The 15,388-nt window shown below is 43.8% G+C and overlaps 1 protein-coding gene across 2 annotated transcripts; it reads left to right on the top strand.

Annotated features, from left to right (window-relative positions):
* Window positions 1–979: 979 nt before the first annotated feature.
* plekhg7 (pleckstrin homology domain containing, family G (with RhoGef domain) member 7) lies at window positions 980–15,092 on the top strand. Of its 2 annotated transcripts, none has more exons than XM_035157723.2 (17): window positions 980–1,336; window positions 1,865–2,639; window positions 3,824–3,846; window positions 6,077–6,195; window positions 7,329–7,369; window positions 7,676–7,777; window positions 8,212–8,361; window positions 8,604–8,699; window positions 8,877–8,975; window positions 10,015–10,128; window positions 11,057–11,231; window positions 12,705–12,820; window positions 12,976–13,063; window positions 13,597–13,676; window positions 13,782–13,935; window positions 14,122–14,219; window positions 14,812–15,092. In XM_035157723.2, the coding sequence occupies exons 2-17, from the start codon at window positions 2,010–2,012 to the stop codon at window positions 14,920–14,922; spliced, it is 2,196 nt and encodes a 731-aa protein (XP_035013614.1). In that variant the 5' UTR covers window positions 980–1,336; window positions 1,865–2,009; the 3' UTR covers window positions 14,923–15,092. The 2 variants fall into 2 exon arrangements, with proteins under 2 accessions (XP_035013614.1, XP_035013615.1); XM_035157724.2 differs by having other exon boundaries at window positions 6,077–6,180.
* Window positions 15,093–15,388: the final 296 nt, after the last annotated feature.

The raw sequence follows: 15,388 nt of genomic DNA on the forward strand, positions 1-15,388 counted from the left end.
CTTTTTATGCTGTAACGTCACCAAATTATACTGAAATGTTTGTATGCCAACATGAACCTAACGTTTACATGCAAACTAAAGCACGTCATCTGGGAAGTAAACACGGTTACAGGCTGAACCAGTGTGATCCTCATTGTGATACAAAGAAATCTGTAACAGAAAATAAGAAGTTAAATAACACTTCACATTCAGGTCAGTTCAAAATGGCCTCTGTGGCAAAACCATACTCAAGAACAGTATTAACCATAGATACTGATTATTATAAATACACTGTAATTTTTACCTTGTGAAAGAAATACACATTACTCCCTGACATACACATTAAAGAGAATACAGAGGTGGAAAGTTACAAAGTACATTCCTTCAACTATTGATCTCAAGTACATGTTGAAGGTACTTGTACACCACTTGATTTGAGTATTTCTCCACAGGGGTTTTATTAGTTAAAAAAGGAGAACTTTTTTTAACATGGGCGACTAAACTGCAGTTTACTACCAACTGTTTAGTGGTAGTAAATACATTAATTAATTCTAATTCATGAAAAGAAAACTCTGTATTTTAAGATAAACTAGATAGTTGAAAGTTAAAGTAAAAAAAAAACTAAAAAGTGAAAATATGTTTTAACTTGTTGTTGACGATGCTGATCATAAGATATTTAGGTCTAAATACAAATTGTTATGATTTGGTTTCAAATGGAGACACATTTTGAGCATCTGTAGCTAATGTGTAGTCAATGCAGTAACACACAACTTCATTCATAGATTTCACATATATAAATAGGCTGTATTCATATATGCTATTTATAATAGACAGGGAGGGTTATGTTTTGTTTTCTTCTGCTATGACAGCGCCGTGACAGAAATAGATTGATACATGGCAATTGTGCGTGTGTGTGCGTGTGTGTGAGAGAGAGAGAGAGAGAGAGAGAGAGAGAGAGACATTGATGTTCCATGTAGTCAGTCTGAACAGTCGCACCTTTCCTCCTCCTCCTCCTCCTCCTCCAGCAGTGTGATCGGCTCCCCTCCCTCCTCCTCCTCTTCCTCCTCCTCTCCCTCCACTCGGACCTGATCCGTCGCCACCAGAAGCTGGAGCCTCTCTCTCTCGCTCTCTCTCTGTTTCTCACACAACCAAAGAAGAAAAAAGACGAAGACTCTCCTCTGCTTCTGGATCAGCGAGCTTCATTATACAGAGAGAGAGTGACTGTGTGTGTGTGAGTGTGTGAGTCCGTGTTTGAGTCTCTCTCTCTCCCTCTCCCTCTCTCTCTCTCTCTCTCTCTCTCTCTCCCCGGCTCCACTCCTCCACCAGTCGGTCAGGTCGTCGCGTGGCTCCGGTGGATGTAAGTAAACCAGACTTTCTCACATTGAAATGTATTTAGAGAACACGTGGTGTTTGTTTTCACGCTGAGTGTTTTCTTCTTTTACACCTTTCTTACCTCGTGGACGTGATTAAACAATGCGAAGAATCTTACATGGTGGGCAAACTGGAGTAAAGACATATTATAGCAGATATGTTGTGTGCGGTAGACTATAAGGGAGGAGGATATACACTCACCAGATAATAGTCTGGGACATAGGAGCTGTAGTCAGGTGCATTGTCTCCTTTCCCTCTTTTTGTGTCCTAGATTTAAACTGCAGCACATTTCATACATTTTACTGTTCACTGTAATATTTGCACCGTAGCATCAGGACCAAGTCTGATCCACCTTCACAGACACATGAATTATTGCACCTTATTGTTATTTAAATCTGTAAGACCTCTGCACACCCCTGATCAAATCCCCTCTCAGAAGATTAGGAGCTAAGTCTGTGCCCGGTCTGCTCTATTTTGCGTGTGTATTGACGCATTTTCTGCTTTTTTCTCCCAGAGGCTTGAGAAGTGCACGGTGTGAAGAGTGTTGGAATGCGACAGGATTATCATTTGACCTTAACCCAGAGGAGGCGAAACCAGACCAGACCGTCAGATCCCACGTTTTCTGATCCCTGCTGCACTACCATGCCTGTGAGGCTACAATGTCTACGCTGAAGCACGTTATTCTGCAGGGCAAGGACGAGGACGTCGAGAAGACGCTGGACTGGAGTTACATCGAATGGGCCGAGAATGAAGTTGTGGCCCCGGGCGTCACAAACGCGCAGACTCAAACGGACTGTGGGCCCTTCGAGCACAAGGAGAGCCAGACCAGCAACCCGGTCATCATGCACATAGACCTCACACGGACACACTCCAGGCTCAGACATTCATCCCTGGTGGACACTGACAGTTTGGTGGCACCTTTGTTCCAGTTTGACCGGCAGGCCCCCGCACGCATCTCCACCTCTCCCACTTTGAGGAGGATGAGGAGCACCCGGCGTCCTCTGATGGACTCTCGGGACCCTGTGAGGATGGGGAGCACGGAGGAGGAGCCCCCCCCTGGCAGCACGCTATCCCGAGCACACAGAGCCAAATCTCCTCTTGCGGCAGGGACCCTCTCTGATGGCGAGATCTGTCACGATCACCAGCCCGTTTCATCCTCAGGCCGACAGAGAACCAGATCACATAGATCAGAGACGTTTGACAATGGTTGCACCTCCGTGAGACAGGAATGTCACAGTGCTCTTCCTACTCTTGAGACAGCCTTTGGATTTCCAGATGGGGAGGAAAAGGTGAGCTTATACTTGCAGGGCAAAGTGTTATTTTAATTGAGGCAAGCCCTCACAATAAAGAAGACCATTGTCCAGCATAAACCATTTGTTTCCCGTAATCGCCACACAAACATCAAGGAAGACCACAAGTCATGTGCTGTGGACTGGTGTGGATTTTTTTTTATCCCAAAGCCTGCAAATGAAATAGTTACACATTCCTTCCTTGGAGAGAAACCTTCTCTCCGCCTCATTCTGCGATGCCTCCTGCGGTGGTCACTCACAATGCGAGCTTTTGACAGCAAATGAATCAGCAGTTACATGCACTGACAGCTCTGGCCAAGCCCACTGCCCCGGAGAGCCCTGGGAAGTGCTCTCCTCGGGCCCCCATTCACCGCAGTCAGCAGTCACCCAATAATGGAGGGGTCAGTGAGCGATGGGGAAAGATAATGGAGCGATCTATTCATCAACTGGCGGTATTCAAGCGCGCACATTCTCAATAGAGTGCCGACATTCTCCTCAGATATCAGAGGCTTTTGAATCCAAGCGGCCACTTAAAACACTGATTGAGATTTGAATGTCTTTGAAAGTGATACAGTGGTGTGGGTAGGGGGTCCCCGCAGCCCCTGTTCAATGCTGAGAGTACAGTGAGACACACGGTTGAATTAAAGGTTCAGTGTGTAAGATTTAGGTGAAAGGGATCTATTGGCAGAAATTAAATATAAGATAAACCTAGTTATGTTTTTACTAGTGTGTTTCATCCAAATTGTACGAATGGTTGTTTTCTTTATCCTAGAATGAGCCCTTTTATATTTAAATACTTTATATTAACATCAGGAGGGGGTCCTCTCTATGGAGGCCGCCATGTTTTTTACAGTAGCCCAGAATGGACAATCTAAACACCTTTTGAGATTTAATGACAACTGAAGGCTGCCACAGGTTCTTTCATGTTTGGAAGTGGAGGGGGAGGTGAGGGGTATTCAGCTGCAAAATGCAACTTCACCAGTAGATGAATTTCTACACATTGAACCTTGAAAGCTTTGTAAACTTTTTCACCCTTTTCAAGAGTGAAAGTATAGGATTAATTTGTACTAAAGTAAGTGAATCATCTCTCTGTGTGTTTCCAGTGAACAGTGATGTATTATAATGTGAGCACAGTGTAAAGTTTTCCACTGGCTGATGCTGAGTTTTTTTGTTTTTTTTCGCAGGAGAAAGACCACTGCTGTTCTCGGTAGGTGCACCTTGGACTGATTTGCATGTTGCCCGTGTCACCCTGTCTGCGCAGCCACAAACTTCCCTGTCGAGCTTGTGAGAACATGTTTGCATCATCGTAAATATTTCCTGTAACCGACAAGCTGCACGCCAGCGCTCGCTTTTTTTGTTTGTAGTTGCATGATGCTATTCTGCCGTCAGCGGTTTGTTTATGGAAGTATGCAAAATATTTTAAATGATGCAGAAATGAAAGCTGTAATGTGTCACTACATAGCATCACGAGCGGCCTGCGACCCAGGATGACGGGAACTTTTGGTTTAAGGAGCCCCATTGTGCATTCATTGTCATTCATGCCTTTGTTAATGGAGCATAAACTTGGTGGGTTAAGTTTTGAGAGTCCCATGGTTATGTACGGGCTAGACAAGCTCTCATTAAGGCTGTTTTCTCTCACTGCCACCCACACCCCTCCTAATGGGCTGCCTGGGCTCTTCCCCTCACTGGATAATTAGGCAGCTATTGTCCCAGTAATTACAGACTGGCACTGCGCCGCTTACAGTGGCCGGGCCTTGTGAGCCATTGGTCGGGACAGTTTTGTTGTGGGGCATCATTATTTCTCGTCTTGGGCGGGAACAAAGCGCCCATTTTCCCAAGTGCTCTGCGTGGCAGAGAGGCTGACACAGAGGAGGCTTTCTGAGCGGTCCACAAAGCAACAGGATGTCATTGTGAGGATGCTGCGGAGTGAACTGCAAGGAGGCACTGACCTGGTTTAGAGGAGTGCCTCGCTCACTGTCCCATCAGCTGCGCATTCTCCACAGCGCCCAGGTGCTGCTGACTATTTACTGCTGGGTGGTTGTATCAGTTTACCAGGAGGGAACACGGCCTCCGTCAGTGAGCTCAGTGAACAGTCGGTGCCTCTACAGCTCAACAGAAGCTCCCTGGAGGAAAATCCCGGTTTCTCCTGTTCAGCTGCAGACTAAGTTTCCTCTTGGCCCCTGCAGCCATGTGGCCTCACATGTGTTTGTCTCCCCTGCTGCTTGTGCAACCGTGCAGCAGAAATGTGCAGCTACTGTACCAGGAGAGGGGAGGACATGAGAGGAAGAGGAGAAAGTGACCTTTCAGTCCAGCAGGGCAGATTTTACATATAATAGTAGACAGTGACTCAGCAGCGCCATCATTGTTCCTCCTGCTTGTACTTCTGCTCCAGTTTGTTGAATCACCGTCATAAACACATTAACTGTTAAGTCAGACTTCCTTTATGACCCGACCTTTATCAACCAGAAATGTGTTCTCCAGAAATGAGGATGCTTTTACAATGCACCACCTGATTTTTATAACAAGGATCGTGTTTAGTTTCCTGTCACAGTTTTTTTTTTTTTCTCGTCCTCTTATCTCTAAACTCTTCTTTTTAAAGCCAACTCCCTGAAAACTTTAGACGTTAAATCGCAGCGTGACGGCATGGGTCACTGACAGGCTGTCGATCAATGTCAGTGAGCTGAAAGTGAATCTAACTTTTGGCAAAACCAGCTCGTCCGGTTGCTGTCCGCCCTATTTCTGATGCAACGTTAAACCACTGCAAGTTTTGAACCGAGATTCTTAGCCACACAGTCACAGATTTAGTGTTACTACATGTGTTTAAAAAGTTTCTCGTATCAAATCGTTCATTCAGGGAATCGGTCTGCACACTACGTATCAGCCACAGCTTCATCACATGATTGAATTCCATTTATTAGGGTCCCTGATTTGTGATTGCAACATTTTTTTCTTTCAGTTTTAATCCCTGAAGTGAAATTGTAAGAGATTAAGTCGGAGCACTTGTGAAAAGTGGCTGTTTGAGTTTTGCCTGAGGCCAAAGGGCAGGCCAGAGTCACTATGAAAGACACTGAGAGGATTAGAACTGGTACACACTGACAGTCGCCTTCTACACAAACAGGGTGATCCATTAATCAGCAGCTACCCCCAAATAAACCAGACACACAACACTTATCCTTTATGATTTCCCCGACTCATGCTAATCGCCAATTTGGTATGTCAGCAGATGGTATGTCAGTGGTATTTCAACCATGTAAAACGACAAAAGGAATTCTGTTATTTCCTGTGGGCTCGCATTAAGTCTGTTCTCTTCGTGCTGGATTACACGGACAATAGAATAATAACGCTGCTTGTTACAGTGACTCTCGGACGCTGGTTGTAAAAGGTTCAGTTTTCACGTCGGCACAAAGACGCTCACCTGTCGGCTTCTGTTCCCTCAGGCTCCAGGAAAGGAGACGGAGTTCTGTGGTGGTCAGTTTGCCCGGATTGGATGTTTCCCCCGGAGATCTTTTTGTATCCAATGGAGCAGCTGGAATATTAAGTGGTATAAACTTCTCTGGTAAAATTATATATAATTTGATATATATATATATATATATATATATTGTTAATATTGTTTCTCATACTGTGAATTTCACCCTTTCAGCTCGAGCAGGAGACCTGTGTTTTTAAATGAGGCTTCCCCCGATTAACTGAAATGAACATATCTTGTTATATTTCAACACATCGGTTCCCCAGCAACAAACTTTGCATTATGAGGAAAGAGGCTTTAGAGAGCTCACTGATTATATTTATATTTAATCTGTTAAAGCTTGTAGTTAATCAGTTCCATCAAATCCCTCACAGAAATCCTACCCTATAATTAACTTTTATCATTCACAATTTCAGAATAAAAATTATTTTTTCTTGGCAAACCCAAATTCTGCATGTGAATAATCCAGCATACATCTTAAACGCAAATTCAACCGGACTAGAAGGGTAGAGGTCATATCCACCAAGGCCTGACAGTCCTCTTATGAAACCACATTTAAAGTCACTAGATCCAGATTTTGGGGATCTACACCAAACTGCACACACTCATACATATCAGAATCACAAAATCCTATTTTCATCAAGATCCACGAATTCATCTCTGTGAAAAATAATAATAATAAACCCCAGATCCGCACCAAACTTTATTCTCCACCCCTCCACAGCATTTCATGGAAATCAGTTGAGTAGTTTTTGTGTCGTCCTGCTAATTAACTAACGCAGCCGAAAACATCCCACATCAAAAATGTATTCAGCGACCATGACGATTTTTAAAAAGATAATGTGCAGCACAAGTTGATAAGAGAGTCTGAGAGTCAGATAAATGGAATCAGCTCCAGCCTGGGGATGACAGATTTTAGCCGTGTCCGGTTTTTAAATTGTCTTAATACGCAAAAGAATTTGCATTATCAGTGTTTCTGTCTGTGGTGTTAAACCACACATCATGTCCCAAAGGCACATCGGCAACACATTGCACTATTTGTTCTCAGGTCTGTGTTTATTCAGCCGTAATTGCTAAAAATAACAGAATTACTTGCTTGTTTCCTCACAGTTTTTTATCCTAACACGCTGATGTGGTTGTTTGACTCTAATCCCATTTGCTGCACACGTTTGGCCTTCACCTTCTGTTAATAACCCGCATTTCATGTTTGATTTTCACAGATACTAAGAAGTCGAAGTGGCCGTTCTCGATGCGTAGCACGGTGCGTGTGTTGTTTGTCTGCCGGTGGTTGTTGTGAGGCTGCCTGTGTGACGCTCGTGGTCTGAACCGATTGTTTTCTCAGTGAGCGGTTGGTTTCGGACATTGTTCTCTGACCCACTTCTCCAAGCAGATTAATGTGGTTCCTCTTAGTCCCTTCTGGCCCTTTTGTAATTGGCCAACACTCGAATTGCAGAACTTTAGCCAAATCTGTTTGTTTAGATTTAGAGAAAAAACAACACCTTTATCTGGAAATCATTTTTTCAATATCTTCCTTGTGTCATTGTTTTTCTTGTGCTTCCCATTTCAGACTAAAGGGAAGTCGCAGACCGGCACGGTGTCAGACATAGAAAATTATCTCTCCACGGCACAGATTCAAGACTGGAGAAACTCTGAGCTTCTGAAGTATAAGGTGAGAAATGATTACTGTCATCTGTGCGGTGTTGTAAATCATCAGGTTGGTTCTGTCTGCACAGCGACTTCTAATCCAAGCAAAGATTGAACAGATCCAGATTCCCAAACCAAATAGAGTTCAGTGTTTAACAAGTGACTCAGAAGTAACAGGACTGAGGTTTGCTCGAAGCTGTTTCTGCAAAAACCTGAATTTCTAGGCCGGTCGACTCTGAGCTCGTATATAAACAAACACTGACATGTGTTAAATGTGTGTCAGGCTGTCGGATGGAACTTTGCAGTGACAGACGATATAGCCATTATACAAATATGCTGTATGAGATGTTTGAGGAACATGTGAAGATGCATTTCCCCTTGGTGTTTGTTCATTTATTCGTCTTCTTGCTAACGCCGTTATTTGTCTTTCTGTGTGTGTGCGCGTGTGTGTGTGTGCAGGACTTCACTGTGGCGGAGTTCCTGCGTGACCAGTCTTCCCAGGTGAGCACCGACTCATGTCCTCAGGCCTTCAAGAGAGAAGAGACCATATGGGAGCTCTTCACTAGTGAGTGTGTCTACTTCCTGGATCAGCTCAGGGTGCTCAAAGAGGTGACTCCAAAAGCACACACACACAAACACACACACAAACACACACACACATGCAAGACCCCAAACAAATAGACCCAAACCAAATGAAACCCAACACCTGCTGCTTTGTGTTTTTCGTGCCCTCACTGAATTCCTGTCACTGAGTTTCAAGTAAAAGTTTCTTTCTTTTCTTTACGAGCACAAAGCTGACGATTAGAAATTCGAGTCCATTCTCTCTGTCTGACCTCTTTTGTTGCTTTCAGGTGTTTTCGGCTACACTCACAAACCTGCAGATGAGGGACTCCCTGACTGACGTCGACACCTGGAGACTGTTTGCAAACCTCAACGAGCTCTGCCTGGTGAGACTGGAGTTTATTAACTTGTTCATTCAGTGATCCTGATGTGCTGCTGCTCGGCCGTCTGCTCGCCTCCCTCTCTTCTTTTGTGTAATGTGATTCTGTTGAAACTGAGCGAGGTAGGACAGTGTCTCATGGCTCCGCGCTGACATTTGACACTGAGTGTTTTCTCGGCTGCAGGTGAGCTTCGGTTTCCTGACCAACCTCCTCCGCGTCATAAAGGACACGTTGGAGATTACCAAGGGTGGCGGGTCCACCCTGCTGGAGCTGCTGAGCAAGGCAAGTGTGACCAACCTGTGCACATACACACACACATACACACACACACTCTTTGATCACAGTCTACACTCACACAGTTGTACAAAAACAACAAGCAGACAAAGGAAGCATTTCAACCTTAACTTAAATATTTGCTGAAAGTTGTGCAAATATTGCAAAAATGCAGAGATTACACATCACACATTAAAGTGAATCAATTCATTTGTAATGATGAATAATAATAATGAAGAATATTGTTAGGATTACTATATTTTCGAATCATGCACACATTTTTTTCTGGGTTGTGTTTTGTATTATTTATACACTGACTATAGAAAGCAGGTAAAACCAGAATGACAGTGGAGTGCATACCTCCACCAACAGTCCTTTTGAATTCTGCAACAAATCTGTCATATTCATTTAGACATCGTTCTAAATCTGTGGAAGATGCATATATAAACTGTTGATTCTTGCTGAATGCATGTTATCACAGCTACACTTTGGTGATAGTTACAGGTTTTCAGTCCTGTTTGTTCCCGTAAAGCAGATGAAAACTCCCTACCTCCCTAAAAAAAACATATCTCAATCTAAATTTGGATCAGCACCGACTTTCACAGACTCATAGACATCTCCTAAGTCCTGTTTTTTTCATCGAGGTCCATAAATAATTAGGCGAAAATGTAAAAACAAACACCCTCACATCCTCCTAGATGTGCACCTGTGTTCAGATCCAGGTCAAAATTCAATCTGTACCTTCTCGACCCATCCCTCCTCCAAATTTTGCGGCAAAGCGTTCTGAAGTTGTATAATTTCTGTATAAAACAACAAAGAAACTGAAAGGGGGGGGGGTTTGTTAAATGGCAGTCTTGATTTGATTTGATTCGATTCAATGTTCCCGCCCTTTGATAATAAAGTGAGTTACAAAGAAATCTCCTCTGGAAGATAATGATTAAATATTTCTCCATCACAAAGTTCAATGATTCACAGGTTTCCTTTTAACGATCCGTTTATCAGCAGCCTGAAGTGACAGTTCTACTGTGACACCGCTTTCTATTGGCAGGCTTTCCAGGAGAGCATATGTCACAGTCTGCAGACGTACTGCCTGAACTACTCCACGGCTCTGCTTTATCTGGACAGTCTGAAGCCCCGAGAGGACTTTGGATCCTACGTGAAGGTACAGGAGGGCAGCTGACTGTGTGTGTGGGTGTGGGTGTGGGTGTGTGTGTGTGTGAGAGCGGTGGCAGGGACACCGTGTACCAATTGACAATGCGATGCCAAGTATGAGAGACGACACTCAGCCACGTTGCTGCCTAAACAGCAAACAACCAATTCAGTGTCACCAAGGCTCGTCAAAATTGGAATGTGAGCATTTGTCCCTCGTGTAACCTCCTCTGTCATGAGAGGCAAGGAAAACAATTACCTGCTTGTCAGTATTACTGGGTCATAAAATGTGATTATCAGAAGTACTGATGATCACTGATAATCCCATTATGCTTCAGTTAGTTATGCAGAAACCATGATGATCTCCTGCGCCTTTATTACTTTACTTAAGTCAAATGTTTGATCACTTCCTCCACCTCTGACCTCGGCGTCCTTACGCAGCAATATCCTCAAACAAGTGATCGAATCAGACTCAGACTCAGACTCGGCTGCTCCGAAAAGCAAATTTCTTTCTGATCAGATTCATATCAACACTCTTAAGATGAGTTTGTGAAACATTCAGCTTCTTGCACGTCAACAGCTCTTGATCAGTAAATCAGAGTAAAGTAGCTCTAACTCACACTCGACTGGACTCTGTTACCTCCTGACTCCAATAAGCTTTCATTGATGTCATTATCCTTAAATACTTATAATTTAATCAAATTTAACATGAATTTTAACTGTATTTGTTAAAGTTTTTATTATGTTTTGGTCTTAGATATAAATTTCTCTTCACATTCTTTTCGCCGCCCATCCCCCTCTCTCTCTCTCTCCTCTGGTTCAACAAACACCGTGACGAGCTCCCTCACCCCTCTGACCTCTCATTTTTCCAGCCCTCCTCTCACCCTCTCCTCTTTTCTTTTTTTTTTTTTTTTTTCTTTCTCCCCCTTTTCTCTGTCTAGTGGTGTGAGAGGAACGAGCAGTGCCGGAGGCTGCAGCTGCGTGACCTGTTGGTGGCGCCACTGCAGAGGCTGACTCGATACCCGCTGCTGCTGCGGAATATTGCGAAGAGGTGTGAGACGGAGGAAGAGACCAGAGGCCTGCAGGCGATAGCAGAGCAAGTGGACACGTCCATATGTGAGCAGCACACACACACATCTTCACGGATGGTGGATGAACGGATAGATAGATAGATAGATAGATAGATAGATAGATAGATAGATAGATAGATAGATAGATAGGCAGGCAGGCATCATTGTGTTGTTTCTCAGGGTTCTCAGTCTGACTATTGTTAAAAAGGGTGTTCCACAAGGTTCTACTTTGGGACCGCTTCTTTTTTTATTTTTACTAATTATCTTCCTCTAATATGTACAAATTTCCATGTTCATCTTTATGCCGATGGCAGCTATTTATATTCTGAGAATTCTCCCCAGTTCAATATTTACCTGGTACCCACCTGGTTTCATAGCAACAAACCTTTTTGAAATAAGAAGTCCTGTAGCAGGTTTATTCTGTACATGACACAGTCACTCATTTCTTATACCTTGTGAAAATTGAAAGTTTGTCTGTTTAAATATCTTGGACTCTTGACCTGGAACTTTCCTTCAAGCTCCACTTTGATTTTATTACAAAGGGGAGCATTTGTTTATCTCAGTTCACGTTATCAGTCTATTAACTGTTTTAACAATCGTTTTTGTTTTTACTTTGTTCTTTGTTAAACGACTCCTTTACAACCTGAGCATTTCAGCTCTGCCCTATCAGCAGAATCTAAATGACAGCGTGAGTGTGCATTGTTGCGGCTCTGGTTATATAACTCACCACCACCACTTAGATTTTTGTCAGCTGCTGATGACAAACAAGTGTTTCAGGTGTCAGGTGTCTCAGCGGAGTCACTCAGCTCAGTAGTGGGACTCAAATGTGCCGGTTGTTTGTCAGCAGAAGCCTCTCAGACACATTAAGATGAAGGGGTGCTGTTGAGCACATGTAAGGCAGTTTGTCTCCGTCAACACAAACAGAGCAGCTTGTGTGTTTCAGAGCAAACAGGCCTCACTGAAGCCTTGAACCTCTGCCAGCGACCCTGACGGTTCACTCACCACATCGCCGCCTGCAGACCTGTTGTGGCTGTTTACTCTTTAACTAGATGGACAGGCTGTGGGAAATTGTATTGAACAAATAGCCCAGATGAAACCGACCAGCACGGCCTCACAAATCTTTAATTGCAAGCCTTTCACATCGCCTTTAAAAAAAAAAAAAAGGTGCGGCAGAGCTGCAGCGGTGACGTGAAGATGTGTAGGCCAACGTCCTCTGGGTGTGGAGGAGATTTACTGTTAAACCAGAGTGAGCTGTGATCTGTCCTGATACCGTCACGCCTGTGTTTGGCAGGCAACCATCACTACAGAGGAAAACACAGTGTGTTGCTTGACGTGATGTCACGCGTCAAAGAACAATTTAAATGCCCATTAAAATAAAAGGTGTCATTAATGTGACTAAAGTATGTAATTATTCTTAATTACAATAAGGTAGGTAATTATTAAGAATTAAGAATTAATTAATTAAGAATATGGGTTTTATCATTTTGTTTTTGAAGAGGTCCTTTTGTCTGTTTTCCAGGTGATTTAGAGGGAAAGGTGAAATGGCTGGATAACTACCAGAAGGTGAAACAGCTGCGGGACGCCCTGGTGTGGCTGCCTGTGTGGGAGAGAGACAAGCGCTCCTTCGTCCCTGAGGTCTGTTTGTGTAACATTTGTGCATGTTTGCAGAGCAAAGATTAAAACCGACAGATCCGCGCCAACACTTCATCCTCCGATACCTCTCACGTGCAGATAAGATGGTGAAGGTGAGAAATGTTTTCTTCTTATCTAAACGGCTGCTTCTCTTTCAGAATCTGAAACATCTCCTGAAGACCGTCACGCTGGAGAATCTCATTTCTCACAGAAGTCTGCTGCACGAAGGGAAAGTGCTGCTCACAGGTTTGTTCAGCTGCCGTAAGTCCCACACATTTGACCTGTGACCGGTGGAGTCTAACGACGCCAGCGTTGGGATTTGTTTTGATGCAAAAGGGCCGAGCCGTGAATGTGTTCTGAGGCGATTCCCAAACAACAAAATCCTCTGGTCGATTTTGTACACGTGTGGAGCCCCTACACAACTTAAACAACACAACCACAACACTATAGCTTTAAACAAGCGAGGAAACTTACACACATGCTATCAGAGAGGCTCACATGTGCAAATTTGAGGGATTTAGATGTAAACTCTTTCATGGAGTTCAGTAGAAAGAGGGGAAGTGAAGCAGGAGTCACACCCTTTATAACGAGGGGTCCCCCAAAAGTGGACGTAGGGTTACAGGTCAAACGTTCCACATATCACTATTTACACAGATTTGCTTTAGTTATAACAATAAATATTACAAATGCATATTGGACTGCTGTATTATTTGCATTGTTACTCTCACTGATTTGATTTGCACAACATTTTAAACGGCATTTGTTTGGTTCCTGTCCAGAGAACACAAAGCTGATCGATGTCTACCTGTTCCTGTTCGATGAGTTCCTGCTCATCACAAAGATAAAGAGAAACAAGAAGGTACGTTGCTCCCTGGTGCCATCCTCACTGTCCTCTGGACTGATGATGGATGTCCAGTAGAAGTAGAACAGCTTCGTAACGTCTTCGACTCGTCTTCCTGTGTAGAGGATGATGGGTCCGGACCAGAATCCTCTGAGGCTGCCGCAGAACCTGGAGCTGGATCAGCTGCTGAAGGAGGGATGCACCTTCACCGTTCTGGACCAGCCCGTCTCCCTGGACCGACTCCAGCTCAAGAACATCGATCAGCTAAATGCATCAAGTAATTAGTACACACAGAGAGAGAACACATATTCATAGTGACACATTCAACTCTGTGCCTCTTCTTAATGTCAGGTCAGAGAGTTGATATGTTTGATTTGAGCCGAACTCAACGATGCTCCGTTCACAGCCAGAAGTGTTCATTGATGTTATTTGACGTACTTGTTCTCCTGTGTTTTCCTCGCAGCGTCAGGGCTGCCTCACTCCTTCATAATCATGCACCAGAACCGCTACCAGCAGTGCATCGGCGCGTTCATCCTGCAGGCTGCGTCAGAATCTGCCAAGGTAGATCAGTCCAGTGCGAAGTCTGTGAGGCTGCAGTCCACTGAGAAGCTGGCAGAGCAGCGCATGCATTCTGTTCTCTGTGATATCATCATGTCGCACAATTTGTTAATTACACAAAAACATGTCCGCTATGTGAACAGTCCAAATCTTCACAGAACCACACAACTTCCTGGTGTTTTGTATGTAAGACAAATGCTCAATTATGTAAGAGAGAGAATCTCCTCGTCAATCTGTCCAAAGTGACATTTATTTAAACCGACACAACCAGTGGAAGGATGGGCGTTCACCCAAAGAAGAACCCATTCAATCTCAGTCTACTGAGTGACATTTGAGTTTAAAAATGTTAAGATCTCTACATGGGTTTTATCATAATGGATATTCCAGTATTATTTCCATACATTTCTACATATGCACATATTTTCAGTAAATAGTCACTGGATTGTGGCAGTTTAAATGTGAAATTCAGCACAGTTGAACTCATTTAACGAATGAAGATCTACACAATAAAGTAAAAATACTCAGTACAATCTGATTAATCCATCCAAACTGCTGCAACTAACTGGCGATCATGTCAACTTCATGTGTTTTCCAGAAAGTGTGGATGTCAAAGATAGAGGGCGCTGTGATGGCGCTGCTGAAGCTGGACTCTCAGCAGCCGCGAGTGAAGAGCTCCTCCCTGTGGCTGGAGTCTTCTCAGATCTGACCGACTGTGCAGCTTCTCTACTGTCAACTGTGCACTTCACTGACCCCTGGACTCTTGTAAATGACTGTAGTTGCACTAGGATCATTTTGTACTAAACGTAACGTTGGCCTTTAAAGGCGGCTGCTGCAGTAGTGGACAATAAATACCTGAAGGTTGGGTATTGTTCTGCAGGGTGCTTCCTTTTTTTTAAAGCTTCTCATCTGGTTTCCACATGTAGAGACATTCACAGGTTCGAGAAAACAATCTCACCTCAACGTCCACTTTACTCCATTATTCATGTTTGTCACCAGCAGCACAGTTGGGTCAGTTTTCTCATTTTTTAAAATCAGCATGGACAAGAGGACCTTAAAAGTGGACATAAGGTAACAGCGCCATCTGCTGACCAAGATCATGTGATGCGAGTGAAAGCTCCACAACAGCTACTAAAGGGACCTGGAGATGAAATTGTCCAAATCAACTTTGATCC

Source organism: Hippoglossus stenolepis, chromosome 5 (assembly GCF_022539355.2).
Source record: "Hippoglossus stenolepis isolate QCI-W04-F060 chromosome 5, HSTE1.2, whole genome shotgun sequence".
Classification (NCBI taxonomy): Eukaryota; Metazoa; Chordata; class Actinopteri; order Pleuronectiformes; family Pleuronectidae; genus Hippoglossus; species Hippoglossus stenolepis.